The sequence below is a fragment of the Diospyros lotus genome, chromosome 14, assembly GCF_014633365.1.
Source record: "Diospyros lotus cultivar Yz01 chromosome 14, ASM1463336v1, whole genome shotgun sequence".
Classification (NCBI taxonomy): domain Eukaryota; kingdom Viridiplantae; phylum Streptophyta; class Magnoliopsida; order Ericales; family Ebenaceae; genus Diospyros; species Diospyros lotus.
The window spans coordinates 13,420,418-13,446,469 of NC_068351.1; the positions used below are offsets into that span (position 1 = coordinate 13,420,418).

General features: G+C 36.4%; 2 protein-coding genes across 7 annotated transcripts; one reads left to right on the forward strand and one right to left on the reverse strand.

The window, feature by feature from the left end:
* Window positions 1-1,297: 1,297 nt before the first annotated feature.
* LOC127791121 (SUN domain-containing protein 4-like) lies at window positions 1,298-10,264 on the reverse strand. 4 transcript variants are annotated; one of them, XR_008020866.1, is made up of 6 exons: window positions 9,566-10,264; window positions 8,615-8,846; window positions 6,648-7,924; window positions 6,454-6,539; window positions 4,511-4,684; window positions 1,453-1,552 (listed from the first exon to the last, which is right to left on the reverse strand). XR_008020866.1 is itself a non-coding variant. In XM_052320905.1 (5 exons), exons 1-5 carry the CDS (start codon window positions 9,623-9,625, stop codon window positions 1,324-1,326), a joined length of 1,884 nt encoding a protein of 627 aa, XP_052176865.1. In that variant the 5' UTR covers window positions 9,626-10,264; the 3' UTR covers window positions 1,298-1,323. The 4 variants fall into 4 exon arrangements, 3 of the variants coding, with proteins under 3 accessions (XP_052176865.1, XP_052176866.1, XP_052176867.1); XM_052320905.1 differs by lacking the exon at window positions 4,511-4,684 and having other exon boundaries at window positions 1,298-1,552; XM_052320906.1 differs by lacking the exons at window positions 4,511-4,684; window positions 9,566-10,264 and adding an exon at window positions 8,133-8,283 and having other exon boundaries at window positions 1,298-1,552; window positions 8,615-8,777.
* A 9,197-nt stretch (window positions 10,265-19,461) lies between these two features.
* LOC127789611 (uncharacterized) lies at window positions 19,462-23,766 on the forward strand. Of its 3 annotated transcripts, none has more exons than XM_052318546.1 (4): window positions 19,462-19,595; window positions 22,325-22,536; window positions 23,028-23,172; window positions 23,289-23,766. In XM_052318546.1, the coding sequence occupies exons 1-4, from the start codon at window positions 19,562-19,564 to the stop codon at window positions 23,372-23,374; spliced, it is 477 nt and encodes a 158-aa protein (XP_052174506.1). In that variant the 5' UTR covers window positions 19,462-19,561; the 3' UTR covers window positions 23,375-23,766. The 3 variants fall into 3 exon arrangements, with proteins under 3 accessions (XP_052174506.1, XP_052174507.1, XP_052174508.1); XM_052318547.1 differs by having other exon boundaries at window positions 23,034-23,172; XM_052318548.1 differs by lacking the exons at window positions 23,028-23,172; window positions 23,289-23,766 and adding an exon at window positions 22,860-23,021.
* Window positions 23,767-26,052: the final 2,286 nt, after the last annotated feature.

A 26,052-nucleotide genomic window follows, 5' to 3' on the forward strand; every position in this document is an offset into this window, starting at 1 on the left:
GATTATGTGTTTTGTCTCTTGTCTATTGTAATTGTTGAGGGGATTTTATAACCCAAATTTAGTGATATTAGTAAAATTTTTGGATGGACTTTAATCCCTTGATTTTTACTCTTCACATTGAGAGCGTTTTTCATGTAAATTGATCATATTTTTTATTTTAATGATTATACTAAGTACTTGACTGATCGTTTTGTTTCCCCACAAGTTTTAATGATTATACCAAAGTAGGGATGTGATCCCTTGGAGAATATATGAGATAATTGAGCCACTTATTATTGTAGATATCAAAATGGACTTGCAGTAACATTGACATTTGGTCCTGCCTAGGATTTGAATAATAGCAAGACAAGTGAATCAAGACATCAGCAACCAGTCCAAACAACATTGCTTCTCCACCATTCATCTTACACCCACCCTTTAATCCAATTAAAGGGATTATTTATATAAATTTTAAATTTTTAATCATTTCTATATAAGTATATTTTTAAAAAAAATCATTTATCATATATTATCATATATGTTTAATCCAAATTTTGGTAGAAAAAAAATTAATGATGCTAATTGATATTAGTAACTTGTTGGAGTCCTTTACAGCGAAGAGGATAAACTTTTGATACAATGAGAATAAAGAATATCAAATTGACCCCCATAACCCTACCTTCATGGACGGTAGAAGAAAGTTCACCCGACATACTAGAATCCTTAGATATTATATTATTATTTTTGCTAACAAATGAAAAAAAATAAAAAATAAAAAGTTAAAAGAAAATAAAGAACTTTCAGCCTGCTGGTACCTCCAAATATGGACCTCTTGTTTAGAAAATGCAAATTGTGGCTAAATTTTGATTGGATAGCTGTAGGTCCATTAGATATATCTATTGGCCTATAGTTCTACAGTTCGAAAGTCTAATAGATTCAAGAAGAAGTGTTTAATGATTGATTTAAAAAACTGCAAATAAAGAATTTGACATTTAAAAAAAATTCTAATTTTGATATAATTCCATTGATATCAAAAGATATTATCATATAAATACGCGCGCACACAGACAAAATACAAACAAAAAGTGCAAAGTCCAAAGCTTTTAATTTTAAAAATAGCAAAAGAAAGAAAATGAAAATCCATAAACTACAAACTACAAGTATCTAAGAAACTCAATAATAAATAGTATGAAAAGCAGTCTGATGTAAGGCGGCAAAGCAAAGGAGCAACAAAGGAAGGCATCAAATGGATTAAGTGGGAAAGGAATCAATGCCTCTTAAGCAATAAACAAACATAGGAAGATCTAAGCAAATCAAATGAAAAGAACGATAAATAAACCATAATTATAATGAGAGGATGATAATAACAATGCTACAGCTCAGCAACAGAAAGAACCAGGAAGAGCCCGCCGTACAAAATCTCCTGGAATGCTCCAAACTACAAACACTCAGCGTTAAATCAACTAATAACCTCACAAGTACAAAAATTCCAAATATTAAGCATACAAGAAAGACTGCAATTCCCTTGTTCTCCATATATATCTGATTCTCCTGAACCTTTTGGACCTCCGACCTGCGTTTAAACGCAGCTGTTAAGAATCGCATCTCACCCATGTCAAAAAATGAATAGGAGTAACCAAGTGGAAAGGGAAGAAGGACCATGAATGAATTTGCAAATAATTGATGAGTCTTCAGGTATACTAAATTACAATTTAAGGGATAAAATAGACGTTTAAAGGCTGATACACGAAAACCTAAAACCCTTCATTGTTCCAGATGGCTCCAAGTGATATGTGGATAGCATTGCAATGTGGTGCTAAACTAAAGCCTTTCTGAGAGTGTGCGTGTGTGGGTGGGGGGGCGCGGGGCGGGGCGCACATTAGCTTTGATTAGGTGAAATTTGGTGGCAGATTATACAGGTCCCACAATGAAGTCTAGTCTGGTTTGTCCAGGAGTATGTTATAATCTAACAAAGCGGTTGCTTCTAACACAGACGTGGCGGTGAGTGGGGAGTTGTCTCTTCCTCTTTGCTATCTCCCCTTCTGACCTAGCTGATTCTTGAGGTTGGTGATATAAGGCTGCAAGTGACGCGACCTTCATGCTGAGGGCTCTATAAGCCTTCAGCTTTGGTTGGAGGAAAGGACATGGCTGCGTAACTGTCTCTGCTAGATGTCTAGCAGCTTGGAAAAGACTAAGAGAAGCCACACAAGTTAAGATTGATCGTGTAGACCATGCACTGAGATTGCACGCTTACACATATTTTCACTAAATGCTCCTCTGGCACAGGGTCTTGAACGTCCACCGCCATCTCTTGAACACACCCAACATACAGCAATTTTTCTGTCTAGTGGATCAACGAGCGGTTATATGCTCGTCCATACAAAACAACTCATGGAACTTCTGCGCCATTAAAGTCTAGGACGATATTGGGGAAACCACCAAGTTGGAATACCATGTAAATCCTTTGCCAATTAGTTCTGGAAGAGTTCCCTCAACCATATTGAACCCAAAGATCACAGTCTCTATGAATCACACGTTCAGCTCATTCACAATTTTGTTGTATTTGTCAAACTGATTGAGCTTTGAAACTATTTATCCTTCTAAATACAGAACATTTGCCGCCCCTCTAGAGAAGGCAAGCATAAGGGGGTGTTTGGCTTAGTGGTTTGACCGCTTATAAGCTATCAATGAAGCTTAAACGCTGTATAACTTATTTAGTTAAATATTTGTTAAAAATTAAAGAGTTTCAACGCTGTCAAGTTTAAATGTTGCCAAGCTTAAATTCTATTTGACAGCATTTTAAAAAAACTCCCCCTCCCAGCTTTTCTCAAAACGCTGCCACCTCCCTCAATCTCCTTGTCGCCTCCATTTCGCCGCCTCTAGCCCTATCGCCGTCACCGCCTCTCGCCTCCAGCTCCTCCATCATTGCTACTGCCTCCAGCTCCTCCATTGCGGCAGCCGCCTCCCTCCATCTCCTTCTCATCGCCTCCAACCCCATCGTCGTTGCCACCTCCAACCCTTCCATCGTAGCCGCCGCCTCCTGCCTCTAGCTCTTCCATCGCTGCCTCCAGCTTCCATAATATAATATATTTTTAATAATTATATTAATATATTTTTTAATAATCGCATATAATTTATCAACATATAATGATACAATTTTTGTCAGTTAAACATCAATTTATAATTTATTTTTATTAAAAATTAATATTTGTATGAATTTTATTTGTATTATTCAGCAATATGTCTATTTTAATTTTTTTTGTTAAGTTTTGATAGCTTATCAACTTCTTTAAACTAAACATGTAACTATATAAATGACAGCTTAAAATACATTTATCTAAATACGTTATCAACTTAAACACTAGTCAACTTAAAAGCTTTACATAGTTTTTAAGTAAAAAGACTTAAAAGCCATCTTAAAAAAGGGTAAGCCAAACATCCTCTAAATCTCACTCTAGTAATGCTTTAGGTTGCTTTTTCTGAGCAAAAATTGTGCAAAATTGTGCAAATTGCTCTTGAAATTGTGCGAGTCTCCCATATGTCTCCAGTAGAAGATGTCAGGGGAGCAGCAGCTAAAGCAGCTCCTTAGGTAGGAATCACAATGGATGGGACTAGAGGGCTCACTGTGTTGTGGATGACCCCGATCCCCATTACAGTGTTGGCTCAGAATTCTAGTCTATTGAAGGGGGTTTCTTGGGATTGTTGGGGGCCGCGCCAAAGGGCCAAGGTAGTTTCCATAAACTTTTTCTGGGTTCTTGTTCCATGTCTATTTGTTCAGGTAGACCATGCAATCAATATGGCTATTGGTAATAAGCAATTGGTACTTTTCTCAGGAAAGGAATCCAGTGAGCATGTGAGAGCCTCAACAAATTCCATGCTGGTTTGGGATGTAAGAGTTACATTCTTGTGAGGCGACGTGATCTCATGAATACCTGGATCAGAATACAAGGGACTAAAGGGGACACTGTTTGGCTGGGAAGCATGGGTGACCCTGAGCCTTCTTGCGGTTTGGCTCAGAATTCCACTCCATTAAAGAGGGTTTCTTGGGACTGTTGGGAGCCCATGCCCTGGGCATTTAGGGGTCAAGATAGCTTCCACTATCTTTTTCTGGGTTCTCTCCTTTTGCATATCTATTATTTCAGCTAGACCATACAATCAATATGGCCTCTCTAGCGGTAATAGGCAATTGATACTCTTCCTTAGGAAAGGAATCCAGAGAGCATGTGAGAAGCTCAACAACTTCCATGTTGGTTTGGGGATATAAGAGATACATTCTTATGAGGTACACGCTTTTGTGAATACCTGGATCCTTATAAAGCCAACAGTGTGAGGTGGAGAGACATTAAGTAGTTAGTTGTCACACACCAGGGCACAAGCTTGCACTGCTTTTCCTTGATGCACAATTCTCACTCTCAAGGCATGTTGAAACAACTTTATATGAGGGAAGGAGCATGTCTCAACAAAACCTTGAAGCTTACCCTCCAATCTACAAGTTGGAATCCCAAGCAGAGAAGGTTAGGGAAATGCTTACTCTATCGCATCCTAAGTCTTAAAGAGATGGTCCCTGGCACAATGGTGGCAGCAATCTTTTAACTCAAATGGAGAGCCATCAAGCCTATATTGCTCAAACCACTTCTATTTAAGGAGCTGAGCTACACAAACCACAGCTTCAAGGGTCCAGCAAGCCAAGTGTCACCTCATTAACCTGGCAAGCATCCTGACAACAATCAGTAGCGGGTGCATGGGGCACTTGAGAGTGGCTATCCACAATTACATTTTGAAACAACAATATTAAATGATCAGGTAGGTTAATGCCTAAGGATGAGCAACAGAAGTGATCTATGCATTGAAGAGCTAATTAAGAGGTTTAGTTAAAAAGAAGAAAGATCTCTATATTATTCATATAAACTTGGAAGCATGCGATAAGGGTCTTAGAGACTTAATATGCTGGGTTTTGAAAAAAAAAAATCATAAATAAATGTATTGTAATGATACCAAGCCATGTATGAAAGAAAGAGCCACAAAGAAATTAGCCATTTCCTTTAACTTCATACTTGTGCCAAACATTATCTTTAACCCTCATCTTTTAGCATTACATGTGGACAAATTAAATGGATATGTACAAGACAAAATACCATCAACTACATTATTGGTTAATCAAATTATTTAGTAAAGAGGTTTTCAGATAAATAGAACAGAAACTGAATACAAGGAATGTACTTCAATGTAGTCATTAATAAAGCCCAAGAAGTACCTAACCAATTTTGATGCCTAGGCTCAATAGTAGGACAGAGAGGTTGGTTCAAATCTGAGTCATACAATTAAGGCTAGATGGACTAAATAGATAACTACTTCATATATTTTATGTCATTGACATAAACCTGTGAGATTAAAAGAAGAATTTGATAAAAAGGTTATAACCTTACATTATGGTAAAAAAATAAACAAGTTCATATGTATAATAGATTTAAAATAAAAGAAGAGAAATCAATCAAGATGATTTAGTTGTGTCTAACAAAAACCAATTTATGTATTGAGCAGGAGATGCAACGATACTAAAATTTTAAACAATGTTAGGGAACATACAGATACATAAAATTAATTTAAGTTGATTCCAATAGAGTGAAGCGAAGAAAATGGGTCACGTAGCCAATTAATAGGAAAATTATTTAGCAGAGTTTATTGAGTAAAACTTCTTAGTGAAAAAGATGAGTAGATTTATGAAAAAAAGGAAAAAACATGAACATAAAATCTCAATTTCTGTTTCAGAAATCACTAATTCATAAACAAATTAAATTTTTGGACATTAAGAAATTCTTGGCATTATAAAGCCTAAAGGAGCCAGTACTAGCATATATAATCCTACTTAATTTCTTACTTATTTGTTCACTAGTAAATTTTTTGAATGATGGATACGCACGAACCTGCCGTAAAAAAATGTGTCCTCCAAGTGCCGAATATAACTCGTTGGTTTTAGAAGAGTGAGAAAACATAGAACACATGCCTAACAAGTTTGCATACACACACTACATCTTAGAAGTATCATTCTTCGTTTGATATTCTCTTTCTTCTTTTCCCTAGGTTCATCAATAAAAAGAAGCAAATCCTCAACAGCACCATTCTATTGAAACATATCTCTGCCAGTACTAGTATCACTGACTGGTATGGGATGATTCAGTTTTGGCCCTATTTGTGTCTCTTTGCATTTTCTTGGCACTTTAATCACAACCATAGTAAGGGCAGTACAAAGTTCCCATCAGAATAACAAACCCCTTCCTCAGTCACTATCATAAAGGGGAAAACAAGCACAATAAAACATCCTCATATATGCACAAAATAGAAAACAAGAAGACTTCATTCAATGGGTGCTTAATCAGAATATCTAATTTGAAGAATTGAGAGGTATGCTCAGCAAATCATTAGAATAACTATGATACATGCAAACTGAAAGCAACAGAAAGGAAATAGAAAAACCTGAGAACAGCATTATCTGTGAATATATTATCTAACTGCATGGACACAAGAGACTTCCAAGAAATAAGATCACCAACTTCCTTATTCTGCAAAAGTAACAGACATGTTATAGAGCATGATAAGCATTAACCAGTTAATTAATTATAAATTGGCAAGACAACCGTACATCCTAATGCAACAAGGAATTCACCTACCACGACCTCCTTCTTATCAAGAAAACTCTTCATGTCCAATCTGATCTTCTCCAAAATGACATTTCTTTCTCCAATTTGTTCGTCAAATTCGTTGAAAATGTTGCCATACCTGGAATTTAATTCTTCTACATATCGTTCCAAAACTGATAAACTTAAATCTAAATTTCTAACTTTCTGCATTAGTATCTTCAGAACAGTGTCCCCAGGCATTCTTCCAGTCTGTTGATGATGTATTTCTTCAACTGGATTGGGCACATTCATAACAGAAACTCCACGTTTTGCATCAGCGTTTTCTGGAGCAGGTTCAGTTTCCTCTTTAACATTAATATTAGTATTAAGATCACTCTCAATGGACCCTGGGGGGGAGGACATTGATTTCTGCTCACCACCTCGTTCCTCAGATACAAACAAATTATCCTGAACAGACATCAGATCCTCAAGCATCCTCTCAACTGCATCAACTCCATACACTTCCATGACACTCAGTGTGCAGTAGAACTCTGTACCATAGTGTGTCAGAAGATTCAATTTGAGATATCTAGCCCACTTTGGCTCCTGAAGAACAAACCTCTGTGCATGTTTCACATTGGCAGCAGTGAAATTACCAAGTTTGACCCATGTATTAGTTGGATAAATGGTGCTGCCAAGCAGCTCAAATTCTTTCAAATTAGACGAGTGATGCTCAAAATTTGCTATTTCAATAGTATCAACCAAGGTTTCTTCTGAAAGTTCTATGACAACAAATTTCCCCTCAGCAGAGCATGGACTTCGAAGATACTTATCCTTGTCTCTGCATAAGATATTGGCAGCACCCTTGGCTTCCTTATTATGAGCCAAGACCTTAGCTCCCTTCGAAGCAGAAGCATAATTATACTCTGTGCCACCAGGCTCCACTCTGTGTATCATGCTTCCAGCATGACCAGTTACAGATCTACTCTTGGAGTTGACTGCTTTGCTCTTGAATTCATCAAGACCCAGAAGCACAGCACGTGACAGCTTGTCATTTTTTGAAGCATCCCTTGCAGATTTTTCACCCAGATCAGTGTTCTCTAACTCTGATCGTTCTTGAGAAACTACAATATAATTTGCACTTGCTTCACTAACTTTCAGTTTTCCACTGCTGCACTTGGTTTCAGCCCCATTTGTGCACATATTCTTATTAGAACCCTCAGAATCAAATTTTAAAGGGCTTTCTCTCATAGAACAGAAGCCCTTATCAAGTCCAAGCTTATCTTCATCCCACGTTTTCACACCAGCAAGAAATTCTTGGGATCCATCTAAATTAAACGCAAACAAACACGGCAAAAGCCAGTAAGGAGAAGATACAAGCAAAATTATGAGCAATTACGTGAAATATACGGCAAGATTGAAGAAACGCGTCCACCTAAGTTCAAAGAGAGAGCAGAGTTACACGCATGTATCTGCGTGAACAAACGCCTAAAAGCACACAAATTTAAGAGGGAAAAGGATGTAAACAAGCACAACCTTCCTCCATGAAACCATCAGTCCCTTCATCATGTGTGGCTTCATATCCCATGTTTAAAGGAGAAGAACAGAGAAAGAGAAAGTAGGCTGCTGATACACCATCCCTGCTGTTAGCCCGGACATTATTGTACCCTAAACACCAAAAAGGGTACTGCGGCAAAAATGACAGCCATTACAGTATATCTAGATTACACACACCAAAATTCCAATGTAAATGGCTGATCATTCACATGGGAAGATGAGCACACATGTGATGACTCAAGATCTAGGGGATAACGAAAAGGAAAGAAAAAAGGAGAGGTATTACACTGAATAATATTATCCATTAATCTCTCCTATAGCACTTCTATAATGGAAAGCAGATGAAAAAAGTGAAAGCAATAATTCACGTCCCCAAGGACAAAAAATTTAACTAGAAGAGTATCCATACGTGTTGGTTAGGTTAAAAGGAAAATGCAGATAGGAGTCCAGTTAAGACTGACCATTGTAACCATCACCACCACTCATTCGGATATTAAAGAGCGAAACAAGCCCCCACAGAACAACAAGCAGAGACAAAGAAACTGTATACAATCGATTCCTTCCATACATTGCCTTCTCCAAACTTCTTCTTCTTTGCAAAAGAGCCTTACGAGATCTCTGCATTGTGCATAAATCCAATCTGCAGCTGGTTTCCTTAAACAACTCCAATAATGAAATCCAAACGGGAATACCCTGAAATGCAAGAACTTGTCTTTATTGCCATGATAAGCATGCTAAGTCAATATAAACAAATAGATTCATATGTGTTTATATTATACATACATATATATCATAGAATGAAAGTGAACATTATGCTTATACACGAAGGCCCAGCTCATTAAGCAGTCAGAAATTTTAGTGGGATTCTTGGAAAAAAAAAAAAGAACAAGTTGCGGTTGGCAGTAAAGGCAAGTATAAGCAATCTTTACATGCAAGAAACACTCTTCCGCCAAAAACCAATGGCGGAGAAGAAAATCCGCCCGTACTTCGCTATAGTCCCCTTTTCACAAATACCATGTTTTGTTCAACAAATAGAACCTCAATTTCATTTTTGATAACAAAGTGAAAAACTATGCAGCAAACAAAACCAGTGAAAGAAATATTTATGCTTCCAAATTTTGGGTTGCAGAGACTTCGGAGAAAGAAAAAGAAACAATCAAGAAAAATCTTAATCCGATTCTATCGCTGAATGCAAAGAATTCAGAGAAATCTTAATCCCATTCTACTCAATCCAAGGTTTGCCAAAAAGAGCAATAATAAGGAAACGGTAACGTGTGGCTAACAGAATATCTTGCATACGCAGGTGGAGATTAGAAAACGAAAAAGGAGAAAGTGAACACACGACAGACCACATGGGCGGCAGATCATGCCCCCTCAGCATGGAATCATCAAGTGTGCTCACAACAAATCACCTGATTTGAAATCGAATACCCTACGGTATATCTGCAGGCAGCCGTCTTGATTGCGATCATCAATAGCAAGCAATAGCCGTAAAACTCGAGATCAGCATAGAACGCGCCGGAAGCAGCAAATCGGGAAAATGGCGGACAGCGACGGCATCGAAAAGCCTCGAACGCCTCAGCCGATCCCTCTCCGCCTCCGCGCTGCCTTGCCGTCTCTTCCCTGATATTATAATGTCCACCACCATCATCATCACCACCGCCACCATCAGTTCATCTTCATATACATTTTATACGCCATTAATGGCCCACCTCTCTCTCTCTCTCTGGTCTTAAAAATTCGGGAAACCGTCGGTTCATCCTCTTATTAATAAATCTTCTAACACGTACAGGAGTAAACGCCAAGAACCAGAAATTTCACTGCGACAACAGTAACAGCAGGCCAGGAACCTTCTAGGGTTTCCAAAATCAACCGATGCTATGAAGAGAGATCCGATCGTCGGAGAGAGAAATCAGAAATGTAAATTCTGTTTATGTAGAAATGTGACAAAAGAATGGGGTGTGATGCACGCAAAGTAGTGAAGGAATTTGAATTGAGTTGGTGATGATGGCGGAGAGAGAGCGAGATCGGGGAATGACGTGGCGATCGCGTGGGGATCAATACCGCCACTCCATGTGGATCGTTTGCCGACCGTCTGGGCTGCACGGCAATTTCACCCGCCACCCGCTAAAACCGCTTCAAACCACGCACGTTTCAACACCGCAATTTTTTTTTTTTTTTTTCATTACGTGGGTTTAAGAAAAAATTACGTAATCACTGATAATAATTTAGCAGTCTTTGAGCTTTTCCTAACTCCGGTCGCTTGTGTCTTTGATTTCGACAGATTAGTCACCACGTAAGATGAGAAACGAACTCACGACCTATTGGTGTGAACATAATATATTATTTGGCCGATCACTCGACTTATGTCTTTAAAAATAATAATTTAATAATTTTTTAAGTAGTAGTGACCTTCGGTGAGTGAGTTTAGAATGAAAATTTATAATAGATATCTTATTCGATAATTATATTAATTAAAAAATATTTATAAAAAAATAAAAATAAATAAATATAGAAAGGGATGGGATTGAGTCTCCTCTTCTAATAAATAATTCACTATTAAATATACATGTATGCATGCATGTATGTGTGTTACATAAGAAAAGAGAGAAAATAATAATTAACTTGAATCAAATGAAATTCTTAAAAGTAGAAGCTAAAAGTGTAAATGAGAAGCAATTAAGAAGGGATGGAAGATGTATTTAAGTTTGAGAGTGATAGAAATTGTATATTCAATAAATGTATATGTTTAAATGAAATAAAACAAATATTAAAAAAAATGAAGTAGGAATACAAGAGTTGGCCCAAACAATATCCCAATAAAAAATGTCATTTTGTATGGAAGAAGAAGGAATTTTTGGACCCTCAAGGTATAAGTTAGATGACAAAAGGTCGAATGATATATTGGTGTAGTTTGGTGGGTTGTGAGTTCGATTCTTGCCCTATACAAGAATTAAAGAGTCAATCTGCGAATTATCTCCCCCTACGTAATTGAGGACACGAGTACAAGAAATCACGCAAGAGTGGTCATTCCAAAAAAGATGACCATTGCAGTCGGAGAAGATGAATAGGTGGCTACAATGGTCATCTTCTCCTATTCACCTTCATCTTCTTCATGTTCGATTTCTCTCTTAAAGACGACTATCGTGGCCGGAGAAGACAAACAGACGGTCACGATGGTAGTTTTCTCTTATTTGTCTTTTCTCTATCTTAAAGACAACCATCGTGGCCAGAAAAAGACAAATAAGCGACCGTGATGATTGTCTTCTCGTGTTTGTTTACTCTCTCAAAGAAGAGAAAAAGACAAATAAGCGACCGTGATGATTGTCTTCTCGTGTTTGTTTACTCTCTCAAAGAAGACGACAATCGTGGTTGGAGAAGATGAGCAAGCGGTTGTGATGGTCATTTTTTCCTGTTTATCTATTTTTGTTTGGCAACGACGATAACAATGATTGCAGCGAAGATATATATATATATATTTTATTTATATATACATGTATATTCTACATATATTATTAATATATTATACCTGACATGTCACGTCACTTAGAATACATGCCCCCTAAATTGATTTTACGTGGTGAATAAAATTGTACCCAATTGAGTTAATTAGGACCTAATTGCTAAAAATGAAAGAATTAGATTAGATTGTAATTTTACGAAAATGTTTGAATTTTTTTGACTATTAGCACAATGATATTTAATAAACTTGTTATATTTTCCTTAAAAAGAAAGACATATGTATGCATGTTGCTTTCACTCTCGCTTTAAACTTAGGTAGATCTTGTTCGATATTTCTTGTAATTATGGTTGTGTCTTCTCCTTCTTAACTTTCATCATGTTTGTTTGAATTTTAGTTAGATGAATCATAAGAATTTAGTTGTTGGTGCAAAAGCGTGGCATGAAGATATCAAAAACAAGGCTGGGAGATGTCATGGTTAAGGATGACAATGGTCGCCCATTTACCTATTTGTATATTTATTTAATAAATGTTTAAAATATATATTTTTTTATATTCTTCAAATATATATATTTTTTTAATTTATTCTAATTTTAAACAGATATTTAGAGTTTATTTTAATAAATGTTAAAAATTTTAATTATCTCTATAATGAATTTTTTAATAATTATTTTAATTTCAAATAAATAAATAAATAAAAATTCTTTATTGCTAATTACTATTTTAAAACATAACAAAAATAATTGCCAGTAGAGAAGAGTTGTTTGCACGTCAAACCCAACTCCAAATGCCCTTCTTCACACTTCTCTACGGCATGGCATAATAATGAAGGTGAACTTTGGTGTGTGAATATAATAAAATTTTGTATGCATAATTAATGACATTATAAAAATATAAATTATTTAGTTTTATGAGAGGTATTTGATTATATTATACAAAATTATTTAGATCAAGAAAATTATTTGTTTACTGTTTTGGGATAAAACTTAACTGACATAATGGATAGTGAGATTGTAAAAATAAGAGAGTTATCCATAATTAAAATTTAGAAATACAATATTCTTATTGTAGGTAACATACAACAATTAATTTATTTGACGGAAAATGTCATCGTCTGGCCATTTGAGTCTACAAGGAAAGAAACAATGAGAGGGTTTGAAGAGATTATTGTATAAACACTCTGATATTTAAGTTAAACATTGTAGATGCTGAAATCCCGATAAGAGTGTTTATACCAATATCAAAGACGTAATTTTTTTGGAATAAGTGTCTACTTATTTATAAAGGGATATGGAATAATTTGAAGTAGTTAATGATTAAGATTTTTATAAATAATGTTTATCTCTTATAGATGACCTAGAAAATTTTTCAAATGTTGGAGTTATCTAGTTTGCGCTTTACGTGGGACCTCCCCCAACATACGAGAAAATCTACATCTTTTAGCCTAAAAAGTTATTTTGGGCTTTTGGACTTTTTTAATTTTTTAATGGGCTTTTGCTTATGTCACAACAATTGCTTATTGCTATTTCATTTGAGTTTCTCGGATGAAAAAGTAGACTATGTCGCAGGCAGCGCTTATTTCTGATGCTAGATTATTCTCACACTTTTTGAGTTTCTGATTCTGGATCTTTCTCACGTTTTTGCGTTTCTGATTTTAAATCATTTTCACGCTTTTTGTGTTTCTAATTTCAAATCATTCTAACACTTTTTATGTTTCTGATTTTAGATTATTCTCACATTTTTTGCATTTCGATTTTTAAACCATTCTTATGCTTTTGTGCTTTGGTTATTATACCATTCTCGCACGTTTGTGCTTTAATTTTTTGAACCATTTTCACACGTTCGTGCTTTAATTTTTTAACATCTATGTGTATTCAGGGCGAGTTCTTTATCTATTAACACAAGTGACCCCCAAACATCTTAAAATGTCTTTGTCATTCCGCATGTGTTCAAGGCAGGTTCTTTATCCATCAACACAAGTGACCCCTGAACATCTTAACATTTTTTCATGAGTAGCTTTGCTGTATGTGTCCGAGTCAATTATTTCGTCTATCGACATTATTAACCCCTGGCCATTTTAACGATCTTTTCATCATCTGTATGTGTTCGGGGCACGTCCTTCCTTTGTCGACGCAAGTGACCCCCAAACATCTTAACGATATTCAACACCCATATGTGTTTGAAGCTAGTTATTCGTCTGTTGAGACAAGTGATCCCTGAATATCTTAACGGTATTTCTTGTCATAATGTCGTGGCTCCCTAATTTTGTGTATACATGCTTGTCGGAACTGTGAGTGGTGGCTCTTTTCATGCATTTATCATCCTATAGCGTATTCAAAGATTTTGATTTCTTTTGAGGGCTTGAGGCATTGGAATGTGCCTTTTGGATCCTCATTTCATTAGATTAGTAAGAACTCTTGTTCTCTTCTTATGTTCCTTAAAAAGGGATTGGATTGAACAAAAATTTCTTTAGGGTTGATGGTAGTGTTATTTGTAGGGCTATATTTTGTAATAAGCTAGGAACTTTTTGTAATGCCAGCATTCTTTTCTTGTACTGGGGCAAGTGTCTTGCTGGTTCCAAAGGTGGCTCCCTGTTAGCCTTGGGAATGAAATCCTAGTGAACCCTGGGGTGGAATATTAGATGTCCTTGAGGGTGAGCCCTTCGTTAGTCCTGGGGTTGTGCCTTCAGCTGGCCTTGGGGGTGAATTCCCAGCAAGCCCCTAGAGGTAAACCCCTAGTTGGCCCTAAGGTTGTGCCCCCAACTAGCCTTGGGGATGAACTCTTAATTGGCCCTAAAGGTAAACACCTGGCTAGCCTTGAAGTTGTGCCCTTAGCTCCGCTCCTACCACGGGTGTTACTAGTGAATAATCAACTAACTATTGCAATAATAAAGAGATGGGATATGTTTCAATAATAAACGGTCTAGGTAGGAACTAGGTTTCGCTAAATGTTCTAGGTGGGAACTAGGCTTCGCCCCTCCATTTGCTTCACTCAAGGATTCGAGAAAAATATAAAAAAAAATCTTGCAGAAATAAAACCCGAAACCTTGGTGAAGTGTCACCCTTCTCTAGCTCTTAATGAAAAACCAAGGGATGACCTTTCCCAGGATTCAAAAATAAGCAAACCACACTCGCTTGATTTAACTATGACACAAGGCTTTAATTATAAGAAAATAAATTTAGCCCAATTATTAACCTAATTTTCTCACTTCCAAAATTTCTTGGAAAATATTTGGGTTAATCTCCCTTCGAAAAATTTAATGATTCTTCCTTAACCAATCCTCCATTTATTTTTCCCAAAATACTCTCAATTCCTATCATTTAGGAAGTAAATTTTTGAAATTCAAAACATCAAGTTTTCTCATCCATTTTCCCAAAATTCAAGAAAAATACTCTTTTATTTTATTTTCCAAAATATAGGAATTTTTCGAAAATGCCTCAAAATTTACATTAATAAATATTTTGGAGGCTCAAATCCACATTTGTTTATTTTTTATAAACATGCTTTTATTTCAGAAATTTTAGAAATAAAATAATTAAAATTAAATAAATGAAAACAACAACAAAGGGCAGCAGCAACACGAGCAGTGCGCCCACAACACACTTGCCGCGCACATTGGCCGTGCCCCTAGGTCGTGCCAGCGCGTGCTGGCCGTGAAAGCTGGGTCGTGCACCCGGGTCGTGCCAGCGCATGCTAGCCGTGAGCGTTGGGCTAGGCGCGCCCGCTGCGTGCCAACCGCACACGCCTACTGGCCCTTTTTTTAATTTCCCCCCCCCCCCCCATATTCTCTAGAATCTAAATATACTTAAAATAAAGTATAAATCTACCTCATTCACCCAAAAATAAGATCATACCACCCATAAGTTGATTCACACAACATATACCAAAATAGGTTACAAATCCAAGTTTAAATGTCATCAAGTATTAAACCACCATTACAAGATATAAATGCTATACAACTAGTCTTCCATGCTCATAGCCCTTATCCCTTCTAAGATGCCCTTTCCCTTTAAGCTTTCACTACCTACAAAGAGGTCTAAAATGACCTTATCTCAGTAAGGGTGTAATGCAAACAAATGAGAGCATAAATAACCATGTAATGTGATATGTAATACAAATATGGGTAGTCTTCCTAGCCTTCATAACCTTTCAAGATGGAGACTTCAACCAACCCCTTTTTCCCAACTCCTAATCCTCTTTATGGCCAAAGGTCCACTAGAGCACACAAATACATATATATTTGCAAACACATGAAACTCATAACAAACATTTGCTAAACATGCAAGACCACCACCCATGCGGTCATCCCTTACCTTAAACTTCTTTAAATCTCCCACAATATTTAGCTTGCAAGACGTATTTGCTTTCAACCCTTAAAGAAAAATAATCTTTGATCATTAAAACTATTTTCAAGACTATAAATTTAAATAACTAGAAGGCTTTCAAGGCTTACCTCTTGCTCTTCACTTAAGCTTCTCTATTTCTACTTCAAATTCACTCTCGATCAAAGAGATTTGGCCTTCTTTTCCTCCATTTTATTTATATTTCTCCTCTTTTCTCATTCTAATTTTTATCTTCAACTCAAGATTCAATCCAACCCTTTGAATCTTATGGAATTGAGAGAACCAATCTCCACCATTCACTACAAGCACAATCCATGTGTTTAATGAACTTTTAATCTCATTCCTTTAATCACATAGAATTCAATCTCTACCCTTGAAAAGAAACACAATCTTTGGCCAAAGAGAATTCTCTTATTCAACAAGATCTCCACTGCCCATTTCTTAAAATTAATCTCTCCTTATGTTGGCAATTCATGTCAATCTTCAAGAACCACTCATGGCCCTTGGATCAAGCCTTATTATAAGACCCATTCTCAACCATTGGATTCCTTGAATTTCCAATTTCTTAAAATTTATTTGAATGGGACTATTTCATATACATCACTTTGAAAGACATATTTCACATGATTTCCCATTTAATTTAATAAGATTATTTTTCCATCATAATTGCACAACAACTTTCCAATTTATTTTCCCTTGACCTTATTTACCCTAATGATTACCCTCACTAAAGACTAAAGTAACTCTTTTTCTAATCATTTTTGATTTACTTAATCACTCATTTTTACTCAAAATATCCACCCACAAAATAATTCACACCTCTCTTCTCCCAAGAATTTGCCAAGCGTCATCCATGCACTTAATGTGGCAATTTCTTATTTCTTTAATATCTCATCTTATTGAATGAGAACTTACCAAGTGTCACTATTTGACACCCACTTGGCCCCTATCCTCAATCTTGGCCATCTAATATTTCTCTATAAGTTAATCAAAATTAAATCTTTCACATATGATTTATTTACACATTTTCACCCATAATTATTCTCTTTTAATGGGATAATATCCAAATTATCATATTGTCCTTCTAGAGATATTTCAAATTTATAAACTTCCATCAGCCAACCTAAGACAATTCTGGAACGCCACATGCCCTTATTTTCATAATTTATTTAATTAAATTCATACTCGTACCTAGGGTGTTATAGGGATGGACTTCCAGCTGGCCTTAGGGGTGAGCCCCTAGTTGTGCCCCCAACTGACCCTAGGGATTTAACTCCCAGCTGGTCTTGGGGTAGACATCTGGCTGGCTTTGAGGTTATGCCCTTAGTTGGCCTTGAGATTGTGCCTTTAGCTGGCCTTGGGGTAATCACCCTACTGGCCTTGATGTTATGCCCTTAGTTGGCCTTTAGGATGGACTCCCAACTAGCCCTGGGGTAAACACCTAGCTGGCCTTGAGGTTGTACCTTTAACTGGCCATGGGGATGGACTCCTAGCGAGCCCTTGGGATGAGCCCTTGGTTATGCCCCCAGCTAGTCCTAGGGATGAACTCTTAACTGGCATTGGGGTAAATACTTGGCTAGCCTTGAGGTTATGCCTTCAGCTGGCCCTAGGGATGGACTGCTAACTGGCCCTAGGGTAAAGAACTAGTTGGCCTTGAGATTGTGCCCTTAGCTGGCCTTAGGGATGGACTCCCAGTTGGCCCTAGGATAAACACTTGGATGGCCTTGAGGTTGTGCCCCCAGTTGGCCCTAAGGAAGGAGCCCTTTGAGACCCTTGGGACTGGACCTCCATCATCTCTTGATGTTGTTGATTAGTGGTATTCTTGTTCGAGCCATTGTAGACTGGTTTGTTGGCTTTTTGTACACTTCCCACAAATAGTGCCAATTGTTGTAGTCAAGATACAACAATCAATTTATTTGACAAAAAATGTCATCGTTTGGTTGCCTGAGTCTACAAGGAAAGAAATAATGAAAGGGTGCAAAGAAGTCCCCAAGTAAATGCTCATCCGATGCTTAAGTTAGACACTATAGGTACTGAAATCTCGAAAATAGTATTTATACTAGTATCAGAGATGTACATTTTTTGGAATGAGTGTCTTCTTATTTATAAATGGATATAGAGTAATCCAAAATAGTCCTAGATTAAGATTCTTAAAATAACGTCTATCTTGACTTTTCCTAACTCTACTAGAATTAAGATTTTTATAGATGACATATATATTGACTTTTTCTAACCCTATTAGGATCAAATTTTTTTCAAATAATGCCTATCTCTTATAGATGACTTAAAAAATGTTTTGGATGTTGGAGTTATCTAATTTATATGTTGTGTGAGACCTTCATTTGAGAAATTTACACAATTTAGCTCAAAAAATTATTTTAGACTTTTTGACTTTTTTGATCTTTTAGGGGCTTTTGCCTATAACACAACAAATCTATTTAGAAAAAGTTAACTTTTTTATTTTGGTTGGTTTAATTCATACATTTTGACTCAAATTTATTCTTTAATTTTTTTACATAGTTTATTTTCTTTCATACACACTCACTTTTATATAAATGTTTTATTTTTTTGAAATATCTTTTACTTAGAAGATTCTTCTCCTAATTAATTTGGGTTTCATCATCTAGAATATACAGACATCCCAGTCAAGGCAAGTAGTTTGAAGGAAAAGAAAGTTAGGTTTAAGAAGATTTATTATTTTATAACATCTCATGTTTTGTAGATGCTATATGTGTTCTTATGTGACACACTATAAACATGTATAGATTTTATTTTAGTGATATTAAGTGTATCATGTACAAATTAAGTTTTCATTTAAAGTATGTCTTATTTTGGTGGAAACATATGACTTTTATGTTCATATCTTAAAAATTTATTCTAAGGTTTCTGAAGTTTTTTTTTTGGCCAAAATGCCCGGAAGTTTTTTCTTTATTTTTTTCGATATTTTGAAACAAATCAAAATTTTGAACTTTTTAATACGAATTATAAATTAAATTAGGTTCAATTTATGAAAATTAGCGCATACACAAGTATCTCGTCTTCTTAAAGTAAACCAAACTTCATAGTAGAATAATATTTAGTAAAATTAAAAAAAATAAATAAAAAATAAAAGGTCAAACAAATGAATATTTTTAAGACAACATATAAATTGTAAGGATGTACGAAAGACTTTTATAGGATATGTATTTTAAAAAAAAAATTAAATTATGATACGAAAATACTTGTAGGATAAAAAGGTATTTTAGATAAAGATTAAATTCTCACTTTTCACTTGAAAAATAACAGGAATATATATTATATAGTAAATAAATACATAAAAACATAATTATAAAGAAATAATATATCAAAAATTTTAATCTCACTAAAATTAAAATTCTATATAAATTAGAGACAATTAAAATCCAAATCCAACTGAAACTCCACATTAAAAAAAGTTAAATTTGAATTCCATTTGTTTGAATATACCGGAAATCCCATTTGTATATATTTGTAGCTACGGGTTAGACGGAGATATTGTTTCTGGATCTTTCCTCTCTCTCTCTCTCTCTCTCTCTCTCCGCTGTCTCCCCGCGTTGTAGTTGTTCAGTTCTTGGTTGGCATCCGCAATGTCTGAGAACGCCGGTTGCTCGGTTTACGTCGGTATGTTCTTTTACTTATCTTCCTCTTTTTATTCAGTCCTCTTTTGAAAGGTTTCATAGCAAAGAATGCTCCGCATTCCGGAACAACTTCGATTCTGAACATAATATTTGGTTGTTTGAAATATATTATTAGATCGGAACCGCTTTCTTTTAAATCAGCGAAGACTTTTGAGGTTTTGACGTGATTGGATATTTGGTTTGTTCTAATTGCTAGCTATGATCGAGTTCTAGGGTTTTTGTTCTAATTGCCTTCTTGTTTGATTGATATTCTTTTCGGGAGCATTACGAGCCAGCATACAAAAGCAAATAAAATACACTTATGCGGCTGCGTTTTCCGTGTCCCTCAAAATTTGGCTGATGAATGGTGAAAGGAATTTTTGGTCATTTATTTGAGTTTTATCTACCTCCCTTGTTAGCTAGAGCCTAGAGAATGGATTTGATGGATTACAACCTTTATGCCCTTTTGGTGATCAAATATTTGATCCCAACATTTTCAGTGAAGAGGAGATCTGCTCCTAAAGTGTGCAGCATCATAGAAGGTCATGTGCCATTGGAACAGTGGCCCTGTGGAGCAAACTCAAGATACTTTCTCACACCCTTCTCACTTCCCTCCCCCAGAAAACACTTCTTTTAAGTTAGTAGTTTTTTTCAATACAAATAAGATTTATCTCTAACTAATCTTCCCAATAACAATTCTGTTATAGTAAACCCTATAAATATTATGTGGAGGAATTCCTTGTCAACCTAAGGACTAAGGACTGTATGTGATTCCCCCTTTTGTAATATAGTATGGCTATATCATTAATATTGTGATTATGATCATCATTATTGTAAATCCTGAACTCATTACAAAATTAAGCAATTCCATCTTAATGTCGACCTCCCCTTCCCCGCCCCTCCCCAGCCAAAAAAACAATGATTCACATAATTTTGGAATCAAATGCTAACATATAAACCTACAAGCTAGCTCGAACAAGTCCAGCCAGATTTCCATCATCCGTGTCTTAAGGATGGTTTGCTTTGCTACAAATCAACCCAAAAGCTTTATTGAAAGATCATCTTTTCTTTAAGGAAGCTTGCACCTACATAGACATGTTTGTCTTTACTAGCATCTCTAGGTGGCCAATAGTTGCTGTAGAGTATCTGTAGGAATTCTCATAATTCTTGTATATTTACAGCACATATTTACAGTCATATTTAAGGCAAGTCTTGACACCTTCATAAGGAAACTATCAATCTACCTTCTAAAGGAAACTAGCTATTAAGGAAACATAAACTATTAGGAAACTAAATTAGGCAGTTAATTGATACAGAAAGAAACAGCTAACTGTAACTTCTATATCTACATTAGGAAACATAATTTTCTGCATTCAATGGTGAGCCAATTAGCTGAGCAAGTCTTCTATTTCCTTTATTCCAACAGTATCAAGCTCTACAAAGAGCATGATTCTAACCCCTTGGGGGGTCAAAACATCATCAAAGCTTCCTGCCAGAGGACCACACACGATGTGCTTTGTTGGAAGTGTTGCCCACATTGGGGCTCTGCATGTGTCACAACACTATGATTCCTTAACAGTTCCACAACCCATGTGCAAGCAATCCAATTGTGCTCTAGCATAGGCCCTTGACGTAGCCGGCTAGCTCATTTCACGTATTAGGTCTTTATGGTGCACCTCCAATAACTACGGGGTTATCATACCCCTTGCAAGCACTGAGGGTTGCTCTTGTGCACATAGGCACTCCTAAATACGCGCACACACACACACATACATGTACCCTTGATCACAAGTTCTTTTTTTAAATATTATCTAAAATATTTAAATAGTGCTCTGTTGAAAATATTACCAATGGAGTATTGGTGTTGCCACACTAGTTGCCTGGCAAGTATGTTTGCTTGCCAAGGCTTAAATGCATATGGCAAGTTCATTTATCATTTTCCACGCTATATTTGTTCCCACACTTGGTAAATGTGTTTATTTTTCCGAAGTGTGGGAAATAATAAATGCACTTAGTAAGTGTGTTTATTTTTGCCATACTATATTTGTTCCCACACTTAGTAAATGTGTTTATTTGTTCTAAAGTGTGGGAAATAATAAATGCACTTACTTACCAAGTGCGTTTATCGTTTGCCACACTCTATTTGTTCCCACACTTTGTAAATGTGTTTGTTTGTTCTAAAGTGTGGGAAATAATAAATGCACTTGGTAAGTGCGTTTATTGTTCCCATTGATAAACACACTTGCAAGTACGTTTATGCCTTTGACACTGCCATGCAAGCTGGCGTGCTTGTGTGGCAGTTGGTGTGACAACTCCAATATTATTCTTGTAATTATTTTCAACCTGGTACTGTTCCAGTAATTTCTTTAAAAATAATTATTCAAAAAAAAAAAAAAAACTCCATTGATCACCATAATAGTCTCCATGGTAATGAATGATGCTCTTTAGTCAACTTGCAACTTATGATATTCTCCATGGTAATGAACGATGCTATTTAGTCAACTTGCGACTTATGATATTCTCCCCCACTCAATGATAGTGATGCTTTCATTGTTCAGTGGATGTAACAGAAATCTAAGAGTTGTGCTTCCTGAACATGCTTCTTCAATTTTCTGGTTGATTATTGTTATCTTTAAACTTGTAATGCCCCCTGAGGATAACTTTCAGCATTTATTTGTTATTAAATTGATACTGATTTTGATCCTAACATGGTTTAAATATCTTCCTATGTAGGTAATTTGGATGAAAGAGTAAGTGACAGGGTGCTGTATGATATTCTCATTCAAGCAGGACGTATTGTGGACTTGCATATTCCTCGAGATAAGGAAACCAATCGACCTAAAGGCTTTGCCTTTGCAGAATATGAAACTGAAGAGATTGCAGACTATGCTGTTAGCCTTTTCACTGGGCTTGTAACTCTCTATAACCGTACACTCAAATTTGCGGTACGCCCTGCTTTTTCTCTGTCATAGAACTAGCTAATCTTCTGAAGATGTACTTGTGATAATTTAGTTGAATGCTGTGTTGGCATGATACAGGGCCTCGGGCATGAATTTGCTTTTTCATCAATTTTCTGTAATAATTGGTTGTTAGTTGTAGAGTTCCTTTCTGCCCTACATACGCATTGTTTCTCAATAATCATTGTTGCTATTGTCTACCTCGGTTTGCTTACTGTATTTAGACTTAGCAAAGTGATACTTTTTTGTATTTCTTCAAGACCTTTCAATTATTATTGATTGATTCTTGCTTGTTTGGTGAAATGATGTAGCTCTATTTGCTTGGGTGATTTGACTCTTAAGTCATTGTTGTCTGGCTGTCAATTGAGGCTCTATGAAGAGGGAAAAGTTGGATGGAGGAGCCAGCCACCACCTCTGTAGGGCCCTGGTTTGATAGCGGTGTTCTTTAAGAATAAATAATTGACTCATGCTCTCTGCAGAAACAGATTTCTAGGGACAAGCCCTCACCAAACTTGCCCTTAGCAACCATGCCTACATTGAATTCTTCTACCAAGATGGAGCTGCCCCCTGTACCATTGAACAATACCAAAGTTTCTCCATATTCACCAAAATTGTTAACACCACGTAAGTTTTCAGCACAAGAATAAACTATGGTCATGTTGATGTGCTTTTTTCCATGCTTTATCTTCTGCATCTTTTCTTCTTATCCTCTCACCGACCTTTGTTGTATATATTGTCAGTTGCACCTGGTCTAGTACACAAATATAGACCACATTTTGACAAGAATTATGACTACAGTCGGAGGAGTTTTCGGGGCAACAAGTGAGAGTCTTAGCTTCTCTAGGTTGAGCTGCTTTCATACACCCAATGATCGATTAGTAACATTACATTGTATCTGTAGCTCATGTGGATGCTGTGGTAAGGAGGAGGCTTTTAGCAGCCATTGCAATATATTTAGCTTCAGGTGCTAGTCTGTGTTAAGGTTTAGTCAGTCATATTGTGCTTGTACAAGTAACCTTTGTAAAATATCACTCTTCATATATCCTGTACTTAATATTTAATGTTCTGAACTTTGAGGAGATGGGAATCAAATGAATTGCTGTCTCCAGCTGCTTTTTGGCTTCAGTCCTTGTGGCGGTCTGAAGCCTTTTATTTATTCTTGTGAGTACAACTGAATACTGAGATCCCCAATTTAAGGCTCCGTTTGAATTTGCTGTAGTTTTCAATTTCTTGTTACTGTTTTCTTTTGTTTTTTAAGAGAAAAACTGGCAACAATATGGTAAAAATGTTTCTGGTTTTAAAAAAGTTTTAGGTGTTTCCATGTTGGCCCATTTCTTTTTCACCCCATTTTGAACTGATCGCACCTTGACTCACTGCCTCATTTTGAACTGATCGCACCTTGACTCACTGATCGCCCATTTATTTTTCACCTCATTTTGAACTGATCGCACCTTGACTCACTGCTTCAACTTCTTCACCGAACTGATACCTTTGTCTTCTTTGTTGTAAAACAATGATATTTCAAATGGTCCGTAGAGTGCCTTTGTCCCACATTGGTAGGACAGAAGGTTTTCATCATCTTTATATACACATGGACTCTACTTGGGCTTATGAGAGCTGTTGGAGAGTTGGGCCTCGTGCGCATGAGAACACGAGCCAATCCAAGGAAAAATTGTCAATTCCTCCCCCCCCCGGCATGAGTTAGACTGACCTGCACATTGCAACCTTTTATTCGGTTTTCTCTTTCTTTTTCTTGCCTTACCCGAAAACCCTTTGAATTGGTCTTCAACAGTTGAGGAAGACCAGGTCTTTGCTGACTGAGTCTCTCGCGTTTACTGCTTATCTTCTTATACTTGATTTGGTCTTCCACTTATCCTGTTTGGCCAATTATCCCTTCAACGTACACCTTCCAGTGCCTACAAAAGGCAGCCCCTGCTGCACTTGTGAACCACGACAGAAAGCTTGTCTTTCCTTTCCGTTTGGTGCTCTTGCTCCACTAAGTTCCTTTGCTGCTTTTCATTTCTGTTAGTGCTGTTTGTCCTTTTCTGCCACTTTGAGTCTGTTGCTGGGTTTAATTTCTTTGTTATTCCTATTGTCTTGTACTATTAGTGCTCTATAACTTGTAGTACAAGAAGAACTTGTTGTATCCAGGGGGTAGCCATCTTTGATATTATTATTATTGTGTGTGGCGGAATTTACCTCTTAGGACAGTGACATCACGTCTCAAGTTTACTTTTTATCATCATTATTTTGTTACTTTTCCACTTCAATTTCTCCAACATTCTTCACCCTCATCTTCAGCTTCTGCTTCATCTGTTTCACCTAACTCTTCTCCATGTCGCTCGATCTTGTTCTCGTTCTTAACTCTCACCTTACCTTCATATAGTCCTTTTATTGCTGCTGGCTGAAGGCAGGGTTGTGATGCTGAGATCCAGGCTATTGAAGGAGTGTTGTGATACCGAGGATCCAGGCTGTTGAAGTAGCCTTTGGCCAGTTTGACACTGCCAAAAAGTACCTGAAAGCATCTTGCCTGAATAAAAAGAGCAGTTGTCTTGCTTTTCTTCATCTCTTCTTGCAGATCTGTTAATTATTTGTGTGGCTGGTTCCAATACTTGATTCCTGATTTCATTTCATTTGTTGGTTTGTTGATCATTGTTTGCATCTGAGACTCAGGGAGTAGCTTCCATAACTTTCTCAACCCTCATCGGTTTCTTGCTACTGGTGTGAGTTTGTTTGATTTTTCTTCCTGAATTGTTTGGTTGCTGGGGAACTTGCTGAATGTGTATAAAAACCGTTGCTGATTGTTTCAAAAATACCCTTGCTGCCACTGAGGATTAGGTATCCAGAGGTTCAACTAAACCAACAATCGCTGGTCTTGGAATATGCCATGGGCTAAAACAGCTTTCTTTTGGCTGCACCCTACTACCTATTCGATATTTGAATTTCATCTTTGTTTGTGTTGGTGAGATTGAGGAGTTTTGAAGTTGATAAAGATAAGTGAGATGGAAGATAAAAAGAAGATTTATAGAAGTGGATGGTAGATAAATCAAGATAAAGGCACAGATAATTCAAAGAGGACACGAGATTAAGCTAAAAATCTATTCCTATTATTTAGGAGATAAACACTCCTAATTCTTAGGAGATATGTAGTATAATATTTTTCCTATTTTTTAGGAGAAAAGATAGCATGTATTGTATATATAGATATATTGATACCCTAGATCAATGTATTTTCTAAGTAAGCTTTCGAGATTTTCAAAACTTGTTTCATAGTATCAGAGTTGAGGTTTCGATCATAAATGACATTGCCATATTGGTTGTTCTTCAAAGAGCATGATTCCTTCTCCCTCTCCGCCAACTTTCTCTACAAATCCTATGCCAACTTTCTCTACAAATCCTATTGATAATCATCATTTACAAATTACCCAACACAAATTGAATGAGAGTAATTTTAGAGAATAGTTTCAATCAGTGATGTTGATAATTAAAGGAAAGGGTAAAGTA

Excerpts from the sequence above, each read along its gene's own strand:
- LOC127791121 (XM_052320905.1), bottom strand. The coding sequence starts at position 9,625 with ATGATCGCAATCAAGACGGCTGCCTGCAGATATACCGTAGGGTATTCG. Across the intron at positions 7,925-8,614 it reads TGGTGGTGATGGTTACAATG|ATGGATCCCAAGAATTTCTT; the intron begins GTCAGTCTTAAC and ends CGTTTAATTTAG. Across the intron at positions 1,553-6,453 it reads ACAGATAATGCTGTTCTCAG|GTCGGAGGTCCAAAAGGTTC; the intron begins GTTTTTCTATTT and ends GTTTAAACGCAG.
- LOC127789611 (XM_052318546.1), top strand. The coding sequence starts at position 19,562 with ATGTCTGAGAACGCCGGTTGCTCGGTTTACGTCG. Across the intron at positions 22,537-23,027 it reads ACCGTACACTCAAATTTGCG|AAACAGATTTCTAGGGACAA; the intron begins GTACGCCCTGCT and ends TGCTCTCTGCAG. Across the intron at positions 23,173-23,288 it reads ACCAAAATTGTTAACACCAC|TTGCACCTGGTCTAGTACAC; the intron begins GTAAGTTTTCAG and ends ATATATTGTCAG.